The 11,320-nt window shown below is 37.7% G+C and overlaps 1 protein-coding gene across 2 annotated transcripts in view; it reads left to right on the top strand.

Moving 5' to 3' along the window:
- Positions 1-587: 587 nt before the first annotated feature.
- The window catches only part of LOC110026878 (DNA excision repair protein ERCC-1), a 32,477-nt gene continuing 21,744 nt past the window's right edge, over positions 588-11,320 (top strand). For both annotated transcript variants that reach the window (XM_020728073.1, XM_020728079.1), the window contains exons 1-3: positions 588-859; positions 938-1,064; positions 1,144-1,247. In XM_020728073.1, coding sequence (XP_020583732.1) covers positions 636-859; positions 938-1,064; positions 1,144-1,247 — 455 coding nt within the window. In that variant the 5' untranslated portion in view covers positions 588-635. The remainder of the gene's footprint in view (positions 860-937; positions 1,065-1,143; positions 1,248-11,320) is intronic.

The following is an 11,320-nucleotide window of genomic DNA, read 5'->3' as shown; positions in this document are numbered from 1 at the left end:
TCGGCATTCTCTTTATGGATTTTGTAATAAACTCAAATGATTTGCGATTGTATGTAGTAATAGAATTCCTATATAAGGGGACCTTCTATATCTGTTTTGAATGAGATCAATGAAATGAACTTCGTTTCATATATATCTTTGTTATTCTCTTCCTGCATTTATACTGCAATAGAATTCGCAATTAATTAAGTCTGAGCATGAGGCCGAGTTAAATTCTATGTGTTTGAGCCTACTCGTTTATTATAAAAGAGAGAAAACAATGTTAATTTAAGCTATTGTTATAAAAAACAAGACAAAACGAGTAATTATAAGACAAATAATAATAAATCAAGTGATATAAAATATAAATAGAATTTTTAAACATTAATAATTTATAAATGGAGTTATGAATTTCAATATATTTCAAATATATTTTATATTAATATTTTTTAATATGAGTCCCCTCAAGAGTTAACGAATCGGGCTACCTTGAGCTTATTTTGTTAGTAATTGAGCTGAGCTCACTCGAGCCGGGCTGAACCACCCCACGAGTCAGCATAACATAACTACATCCTCCTATAAAATCTCAAAATAGGCGTACCCTATAAGATTCCCAAAGCCCTGCATTCCCGCCGCAACCTTGCTCTGCGGTGAGAATGGAGAAAACTCAAGACGACGAGCCCAATGAGAGGAGAACGGAGAAGAAGGGATTGATACAGATCCCTTCATACCAGGAAGTCTTCGGCATCAGCGGAGGAGATGGGTCTTCCTCATCTCGATCTTACAATCCTCCGCCTCCGGCTTCTTTCTCCCAGGCTTTTTCCTTCATCAAATCCTCCGAATTCTACTCTCCTCCGCCTCCGTTGGAGCAAGCGCCGAGGTGAGACATTTCCTTAGTATTTGATTTGATGCCGCGAATTCGTTTCTTGATCCGGTGCGATGGGATTGTTTGTCGCAGGGAAGTTTCTGATTCGGCGGCGGCTTCGTGCTCTTCTTCTTATACCCCGATTTCTGCTTCGAATTCTTACTCTTCAGCGAGTTCATCCGCTCAGAATCGAAATGCTATCCTTGTTAGCCATAGGCAGGTGCGAAGTGTTTTCCTAAAGGAATTTTGAGTAGTTTGCTGACTGGTTTTTGAAGTTTTTGTTTTTTGTTCCGGTACAGAAGGGGAATCCTTTGCTCAAGCATATAAGGAATGTTAAGTGGGCTTTTGCTGATATAGTCTGCGACTATTTGCTGGGACAGAGTTCATGCGCTCTTTATATAAGGTAAGATTGTGATGGAGTTTAATCTGGTTCTTGTTGGACTATTTTTTTATTTCCTTCCATAAATATTTTCCCCCTCGTAATTGATTTTGTCTATTTGATGATTGAATGACTGTTTCTTACTTCTATTTTTATCCATCAGTGATATTTAGTTTCTCTTGGAAGTTCATAAAGATAGACGTAACTACAGTTTTAACTTCAAGTCAATGCTTTAGTGGAAGAATTATTAAATTTTCTGGTCTCTAGAATGGGTTCCAAATCTACTTAGGGAGTTGCGTGTCATTTCTCTTTGAAGTATTTTTGAAGGAGAGATTGACGCTAGACATCTGGATTGGCATTTTTATTGTGGCAGCTGAATTGGCACTTTTATTTGTCATTATGTGGTGCTTTCTCTTTTTTGTTTTATGAATGTGTGTCTTTCAAAGGTGCATAGCATCAACGAAGCACTTCATAAAGAAGTTTATGATCTTAGTTGTAATTGGATATATGAGGTCATGGGCTAGTTGTAAGCATGAAAGATAAAGAAATATTTTAAGCTCCTTGTCACTATGAAGTTAACTTCAAGCATCTCATGCTTTTATGGAATGTTGGATTTCTTTCTATGTGTTCTCAATTATATGAATTTGCCAACCCGGGCTTTATTTTTTGAAGTGTCAACATGGTTTGATTTAGATAAAATGGCATCTTGCTCTTGGATTTTTTCTACTCGCCAAGGTAACTCAAGATAGAGTAAAGAAGAGGGGAATAGAGAGCACACAACAGAGAGAGGAAGGGAGATAATGAAAGTAGATAAAGGGTGGTATGAAGAGAGTAAAGAAAGAAATGAAGGGAGTGAAGAGATGGGTGAGGAATGAAGAATGTGAACAGATGGATGAAATATGTGTGTGTGTGTGTGTGTGTGTGAGAGAGAGAGAGAGAGAGAGAGAGAGAGAGAGCGGCGAGTGGGGGGGAGCGAGAGAAGGAGTGGATGGGGTATGCGACTACCAAAAATCTTTATTTCTCCTTTTGATGAGTATATATAATTAAGGGTCCGTTTGGAGCGGTTTTTTCTGCGCGGTGCGGGGGAAGGCTGTTGAAAAGGGTCGTTCGGAGCAACGTATCGCTTGCGGCGGCCGTGAAATCTGAGCGCAAAGTGGACCGCGGGAGAGGCCCCGCGGCCCGCGTTATCGCTTGATTTTTTACTCCCGTACCCTTCGACTTCGCTGGGAGGCCAACTGGATCGCCGCATGCGATGATCTTCTAAGCTCCCATCGTTCTCCTTTTTCCCCTTTCCGCTCTGCTCCTACCTGAAACCATTGAGGAAGAAGCCCTACACGCAGCCGAGCTCGAAGGAGGGCATTGTCGGTGCGTTAGCTGCCGCTATTTCCCCCAAATGATGACGCCTCATCTTCACGTTATGGATTCTTCGCGACTTTGCTTTTACCTCATTATCTTGATTTTATTTTTGTTCATCTTTGGTTTATGAGGATCTTGAAGCAGAGGTCATTTTTAGTTTTTCATGGTATTCTATCTTCCTGTAAAATTATTAAATGCTCTACATATATTGTTTTCATGCCCACTCAATCAAATGGATCTCTTGAATCAATTATATGCAAAAAGATTGTTCTCATCAATCATACGCATAAAACTATATGGGTGGTATAAATGAAAGATTTGGATGGTATAAAGGTTTAAAGTGAAGTTTAGGTGTTATATATGTAAAGACATAGGCATTGGAGGATTGGTTGGGAGCGCAGCGTGAACATTGTCCATATTTTCGTACAAGGGTGTAAGCTCTGCAAAATGGATGTACAATGCAGATCAACGTCAAAGCATGATTCCGCCATTTGTTTATGCTGTAGGAATAGATGAATACTGACTTTAAATTTGCAAACACTTTGTAAAGGTTGAGATGGAAGCTAAGAACATGGTAACCAAAATTACTCAACTCCAATTTCTTTTTTTTTTCTTATGACTTTGATTTCATTTCAAGGTTGTTGGGACCACAAACCCGCACGTTAAGATCAAAATCCTCTTTCATATTTTCAGACATGTTGTAAGAAAGTTGTCTTCCCCATATCATCATGACACACTATATAAAAGTGAAATTTTGTAGTTTGACGCCTGGGAACTTTTGCTTATTGCATGCAAATTATATTTTGTGGAGTTTTGCAAGTTATTATTTATTCATACAACTAGTTTGATAAAATATTGTATGCCTTGTTATTTTAATTAGCTTATTTCATCAAGCAGTGCTTTTCATGTCCTGCTTTGAAGGGGTCTATGGGCTAAATTCATGATAATTTGTATTGCTTGTGCCTTCACCAAGGAAATCTGCGTTTCTAAACAAATGCATCGATTTAGGAAATTGTGGTATCTAAAACCTGCAAATGCCTGATTAAAGTTAGAGATATTGTTGAGAAGTACATTTTTGAGAATTTGGGTGAGGTCAATCTTTCCTTTTGGAAAGTTAACTGGCTCATGGAGGAGTTGAATTTCCCTGACCTGTTTTTTAATTTTCTTGCCAATGGCTTGAGTAATCTGGAACAAAGTTTATCTTCCTGGTAAAATATAATAGGTGCTCATCATATTACAAACTTGATTCCATACATTTCCAATTATGATTTGAGTTGGAAATAATCTAGCTTAATTCTGCATTATTTTTTCAGCTGCATTTGATTGATAACTGGAAGTTTCCATCATCGTTTTATTGCAGTAAATTTTTATATCAGCCATTAAGCACTTAAATTTATACCACCCAATTCTTTTGTATTTATATAACAGGTGTTAGATTTGTAAATTTATTGCTTAGGATTATAACAGTTGTGTTCAATATGCTCTTTCTTGTTTATGTGTTTACTTTTATCTTTTTTTTTAAATATCTGAAATAAAACCATATGAGTGTATAAATGAAATATTTGGGTGGTATACAGGTATAAAGTTAAGTTTAGGTGTTATATATGTAAGAACATAGGAATTGGAGGATTGGTTTGGAGGCCTACAGAACATTGTCCATTTTTTCATACAAGAGTGTAAGCTCTGCAAAATGGATTGACAATGCAGATTTTATATCCAATCTGGAGTACATAAGTTTGAACGGGTGCAAAATGGATGTACAGTGCAATTTTTATCTCCAATCACAACTCTAATTCAGAATCTAAAGCCAAAACAGAAATTACATTACAGTACAAGAGGCGAAACCCATTCACATCAGCTGCAATCCTTTGAGTCCTGATTCAAGATGGATTTGATTTGCTTATGAGTACGTCAAATCCTTAAAGATATTATAATTTTCTTATTTTTCTTGTAATTTTATTAATTTTATTTCTTTTTCTTTATAGAAATGAATTTTTGCTTCAGAAGTTTCAAAAATGTAGTTGTTACAATCTTTTTTTAAATAGTTTTACCAAACAGGGGCAACATGATCATTTTTCCAGAAACAGCTGCCCCACAGCTATTTTAACACAACTGCACCAAACAGATAGTCAGCTTCCCCGCAGCTGCTTCCTCGCAGAAGCTTTCTGGGGCAGCGCAGCTGCCAAACAGAGTCTAAGTTGTGGAAGTACTAGGAGTGAATTTGTAGATTAAAGATAACATGGGTAAAAAATAGTGAAAAATAAATTTCTTGATTAGTGGTAACACTTGATGCGGCACTGAACAAGAATGAATGGAAGCTCATAAAGTTGTCTCTAAATAATTAAAATAAGGCAAATTTGTAATAATGATAATAATTTTTTCTCTCCATTTCTATCTTTCATATATGATCTTTGTAATTTTGCTGCACAATTGATAATTTTTAGTTTAAAGTTTAATATATGATTTGATAATAGGTTTAGTGAATATCAAATTGTGCTAAAAAGGGAATGATAAGGATTCATGGGGTAGAGAGAGACAAAGAGGGAGAGAGAGATGAAGATGGAAAAGATGAATTGTAGGATAGGAGAGAGTTGGAGGGAGAAAAAACGTCAATGTCTCTCACTGTCATATTCAATTACTGGAATATATACTACTGTGTCAAGTGGAATAATTTTACTCATGGATTAATGCTTTATTTCCATTGATGTAACATGTATGATGTGCTGTCATCTCGTTTACACATTACAGAGAAAAATTAAGGTTGGAGGAGAGGGGTAAATTGAAATAGAGAACTAAAGAACTTAAGGGAATTGTGGAGAGGAGTGGAGGGAGGACGGTGAAATAGAGGAGTAAACAAGAGAGGGAGGGAGGGCAACGAACACTTCATTTACATGCTTCCTCATTCCCTCTTTTTAGTCTTACTTAAAACTTGCTTTCTATTATTTTCCCAACACACTTCATTTACATGCTTTCTCATTCCCCCTTTTTAGTCTCACCTAAAACTTGCTTTCTATTATTTTCCCAACTTGTTTATTGGGGAATTATGGATGATATTTTTACAGAGAAAGAGTAGGATAGAACAAGAAATGGAACAAAAGAAAATCTCTACATCTTTGTTCGTTTCATATAACATCTATTGCATATAGTGTTTCAGTGGTGTATGTACTACTAATACACTTTTGTGGTAAATTAATCACATGCGATGCTTGGTTGCATTTGCAACACACAATACTAAATTTCACGGACACAAATTGTATACACTAATAAAACTTTAAGAAGCGAAGAATGGGGTTCGATCTTGAGCTGATTTACGCCAGTTCGAGATCTTCTTGAAGCCATTCAATTCGTCCTTGAGCCAAACCATGTCTTGTTGTATGTTGGCTTGATCTAATATTGATTCAAGCCATGCATGGCGTTGACTTCAATCAAGCAAAAACTAATTTCATCTCAAATGATTTTCTATCTTTTAATACAAATTCATAGTTCAAAATACATATATTGATTCATATATAATATAAATGCTATATTGATTTGAATATAAAATCAGCACAATTATTTGTATAGGCATTCATACATATATGAATATACCTTTGATCTGATTTAGGCTTAGCTTAATTCAAATTTTATTCTAACCTAACTTGATTCATTTATTAGCCCATGGACTTTGATTTGAGCCAAATTTGACAGGATGTGTATGCAATCTTTAATTCATAAGCCAAATTTAAGGTAATTTTCTAATATGCTTAGTCATATAGACAAGGCTGGCTTGCCTGTATTTTTTTTTTGGCTGTGTGGGAGGATATACAGGTTGGGTCATCCTCAAATAAGATTACACACAAACTTTTCACTACCAAGGATCTGGGTCAAGCAAGTTTTGATCAACGCCATCATTGATACTTATGGCTAGAAGAACCCTTCTTCTTTCGCTTTGGTGTATCAGCTAGGATTAAACATTATATCTCACCCTTGCCCTTATTCTTTGGCTGATTCAGAAAGGGTTTGAGGTGAGATTTGATTGTCAATATTGTTTCAAGTTTGCAATCACCGAAGGCTACATCAAGGATATGCTATGTTAGATGCAGCCACTTAACATTTGTCAAGCTATCCTTGGTTGTCAGTGCTTTCATGACAAATATGCTGTCATATTGTCTTCCCCAGCAGAGTTAAATGACTAAGGATGAGAGAAAGTAGGTAAAAGCAGGTAAAGAAGGTAAAATCATAAATTTTGCCCTTATTGAAAAATTATGGTATGCTAGCCGTGGATATTTCGAGGACAGGAAAAGCAGGTAACATCATAAATGTTGCACAAAAAGTTTATTTTCTTGCTTATCAGGTTTTTCATCATGGATGAAATGAGTTTTTGTTTGTTCTATCAATATTAATTAACGTTGGAGATGACAGTTGTAGCATTTGTTCGCAAAGTATGCGCCACTCTTTCAACAGGTATCAGGGTTGTTTCCACAATGGTCTATAGAATATTATATCCAATCAATTTCAGATGCTTTGCTAACAAACCTTCTAATGTATTGGAATTCAATCATTGTGAATGAGGAGATCAAAAGGTAGGTTGTTGAGATGCTGGAGAATGAAGTCATGCAACCAAGCAGATCTACGTGTGGATCAACCATTACGATGGCCTCAAATAAGGACGACATATGGAGATTATTGTACGCATTGCATCTTGCATGCTTTATTAAAGTTTGCAGCTTTATTTACTAAGCTAGATCGCAAAGCTAGTTATCATCAGATGACATTAATAACATGGATTCATAAAAGACAACTTTGAAAACCATACAATGGTTGGTTTTGTCATTCAGACTTTGCAATGCCCTATTTATATTCATTTTGATTATGAATAATATTCTAAAATTAGTACAATTTTGTTATCATCTATTTTGGTGGTGTCTTCGTCTATTTTAATGACATTCTAGTCTAGAATAGGGCATGGGAGGAGCAACCTGAGCTTTTGAAGAAGGTATTGTACCCATTGTCAGCATTAGCTCATTCTCAACTAGAAAATTGAATATGCCAGAAGTCACTCCTTTTGTGGATGTTGTTCCCATAATTTTTTTACAAAGGAGGGTAGTTTTGCATACCCTATTTTGTAGATCAAGTCTAAATTATTGCAAGCGACCGACACATCTATGGCTGTTGGACACTTTGGAGTGAAGAAAATTGCAGAATCTGCATTGATATGTTTACTATGCAAATATGTGACAAGATATACATATTTCATAGGATGCACACTTTGTAGCACTTCTAGTTTTGCAAACCAAAAATTTGGATTGTGTATCGTTTTCAATTCCATCCATTGCACTTCTAATATGAAATTTTTTGGCAGGATTGCAAAACCCAAATATCAGTACTTAGGCAGCCAGACTTTTCTTCCAACATGTATAAGCACACTTTGGATTACTTAGTTCCATTGTGTCTGATTAGGATAGTTGATTCCTAAGTTGGTTTTGGAGGCCTTATGGCCGGCTTTGATAGATATCGATTGAAGCTGAGCATTATCTTTTTGTACATAGGTTAGTGATCAATTTGAGATGGCGAATAGAACCATGGTGCATCTACTATAAGGGTATAACAACCATTCTAAAACTTGAGATATCAGCCTGGCATGTATGAATTGATCTTTAATAGAGTTGAAAATTTTTAGATAAAGACACCATTTGAAGTCTGCTAGGTGTACCCATTACAAACCCCTTTGATCTTCATTTTTTCACAAAATTCATACATTATTGGTGAAGCAACTACAAAAGCCCAGTAAAATCGTGCCAAAGTAGATTTTCATGTGGGAGATGTCCGATTACATTTGTGCAATGATCACCTTAAAAGATAGGGAACGTAGTTAAAGCCAATCAAGTTTGGGCTGTGTAAAGTTCTCAGGAAAATTGGAGAATATGTTTGCTAGCTAAAATCGTTTCTATATATAAAGATTATTTGGTGAAATGTGGAGAATTTAAAGCCTTTGAACCCTCCTTTCTTGATGTTGAGTTAGAGGAAATCTTATCTACTTGATTTTGTACACTTGAAGAAGTGAGTACCTTTTTAAATTAACTTTCTGAGGAGAGGACTACCATAGCCATACAAGGTCCAAATGAGGCTGTTTGCATTGGCAAGTAAGACCTGGGAAGTTAGGCATGTAGCTTTCCCTTATATGGTGCTTTACTTTTATAAGAGTGGTAACCTTCTAAATAAGAGAACCATGATATGGAGATCAAATCTAATATTGGTCGATTATATTGCATATAATCATGATCTGTGCTTTAGATCATGGAAAGATCAAGATCATGTTCATTGAAGTTTTAATGGTTTGATCTATCTTTGAAAATTGCTGACAGCGATGATTCTTATATCTCATCATTGTATTGAAGAGGATATCTCCAGGAGTCCAAGATTGGCATGGGAGCTACCCAGAGGCCACATTTTCGCTCCTTGCTACAGTACCGCGATCCACTATATTCTCGAGGCCAATGCGGGTTGCCATTTTCACGCCGGGGTCAAACTAGTTTAGATTTTTTTTCACCGTTGCGGAGTCAGTAGGCCCTACTGGGCCATTTCTTGTTATCCTACTATTATATATTTGTATTCCTGATGTTTTAGGGTGAGCTTTTGATGAGTTTTATTTCATATATCTGTCATCACAGCCGCCAATGCTCGTTTCCCCCCTTTGAGGGCTATATCCGAGCAATTGGGTGGTGTTCTGTCTGTATCTCTCTTCCAAGATGATAATTCTCTTTCTCCTATCCCTGTTCGCATCTTCCCACATCGCTCCCTGTCGCTATACCTCGATGCAACCACCCGCAATAGCATCCCATTGCTGTTTTTTATAGTTCCAGCTGCCCCCATTGCCCTCTCCTCCCTCGTCCTCACCGCCCTCACTGTCCTAGCCCTCCGCCTTCGTGTTGCAGCATTAACCACCTTCTCTTTGTTGTTTTTCTATCGTCCAACAACCCCTAACAACAACTTGTTGTTGTTTGAACCGCCGCCCTATTCTTTCCTGATGTTCCAACTGCCCATAACTGCTGTCACCTCTCATCCACGGTTTGGAAACCCCTTCCCTACCTTGCCGCCACCTCTCAGAGCCCCCTAACCGTCACCCGGGATCCCCACTAATGCGAGTTGTGTGTCGCATGTGTTGTATTTTCCTTTTTAAATATGTTAATTGTAACCGTCTATTTGCTTCCGGTAATAATATTTACTTTTTTTTTGTTGTGGTTTGGGTTAATTTCAGTATCATTTGGTATCAGAGCTAGCCTAACCTTCTTTCTATCCTAGGGTTTCCTAGCATCTAGATAACCCAAAAATTTTCTTTTCTACCGTCAAATATCCTTTCCACTACCACATTTCCCTAATCCTAATTTCCCTCTGCTTATTTTCAAAATAAACCACCTTAAACCAATTAGTTTACCCTCTTTCACCTTCTAACCCTAAATCCTAGTCATGCCGCTAATGAGATACATGCCTGAGTCTACCCGGGAGGAGATACAACGAGAGACCTGCCAACTTCAGTGAAGGCTTGCAGACAATGATGATTAAATTCAAGGGGAGGTAACCCTCTACCCGGATCCGGAGAGTCAAAGGGGAGAACAAGAGAGCCTGAAGATGAAGCGGGAGACACAATGCTAGTTCTTATTAGCTTACTACAGACAACACAGTATCAAGTGACCCCCTCATCTTAGAGGCATATTTCAACTTCAAGGTCTTGTAGACCAAATACACCCAAGAGCACACCTAAGACGATTCCGTCATAGGAAGAAATGATTTATGGCGGAGAACAGATAAAACCAATCCACATCCCTGAACCTGTTCTAGCTATGAAGTGTTGCAAGTACCACAAATTTGAGCATTTTGAATCAAACTACATAACCATGGGGGTGATTTGTTTCACTGAGCAACATGTTGTTGAAAAATTGGGCAGTGACTCAGTTGATTCGAGAAAAGATGAAGACTTAAGAGAGAATTCTCATCTAGTAGCCAATGAGGAAGATGTGTTATCGATTCCAGATGATCATAGGGGAGAGGTTCTGTTGACTTCATTTTTAGTGAGGTCTTAGTCTTCTACTCTTAGAACCTAGGATCTAGCTTTAGGAGTTCTTATTGACCATCCTAGCGGACTAGCAATGGAGCCCACCTCCCGTAGAACTTCAGGCCACTTCTTGACTCATTTTTGTGAAGAACTCGCATGAGTGGCTCCAAACACTCAACCTTTAGTTGCAAGGGCTAAGGACCAACATGTAGAGGGCCCGAAAATGAGTTCCTACAGGATAGTACAACCTTAGGTGAACCCTCGGTGACTCAGCAACGCACTCGCTGCACCATACACGACTTTGACTTGAATCGACTCGCCCGTCGGGGAAAGCCGACGCATCCGGAACTTCGACTTTAGCTAGAAAGGACACCCGCATTGTTATGGTTTCTCGCGCGAGCGACTAGCACAGATATCGATGCGTTTTTTTTAGCGGTGCGCGGGCCCGGGCTTAACCCGGGTCCGACTTGGGTTCGATTCGGGCTGAACACGGGCTAATTGCCTCAGCTTATATAAGTTTGAATTTTGAATTTCAAAATTTAAATTTATCATTTAATTCCTCATTAAGCTTTTCCATTTAAGCTGGCTGCCTGAAAGGAAACTATTTAATTCTCCGCCAATGCTGATAACGACTCCCTCGAAATTTCGCCTATAGCAATTTGTCTCCTCTACTTTGCGAAAAAAAAAAAGACAGAGAGACATCTCGTTC

Source organism: Phalaenopsis equestris, unplaced genomic scaffold, assembly GCF_001263595.1.
Source record: "Phalaenopsis equestris unplaced genomic scaffold, ASM126359v1 Scaffold000002, whole genome shotgun sequence".
In the NCBI taxonomy this organism is placed as follows: Eukaryota; Viridiplantae; Streptophyta; class Magnoliopsida; order Asparagales; family Orchidaceae; genus Phalaenopsis; species Phalaenopsis equestris.
This window is presented reverse-complemented; position numbering and strand designations above follow the sequence as displayed.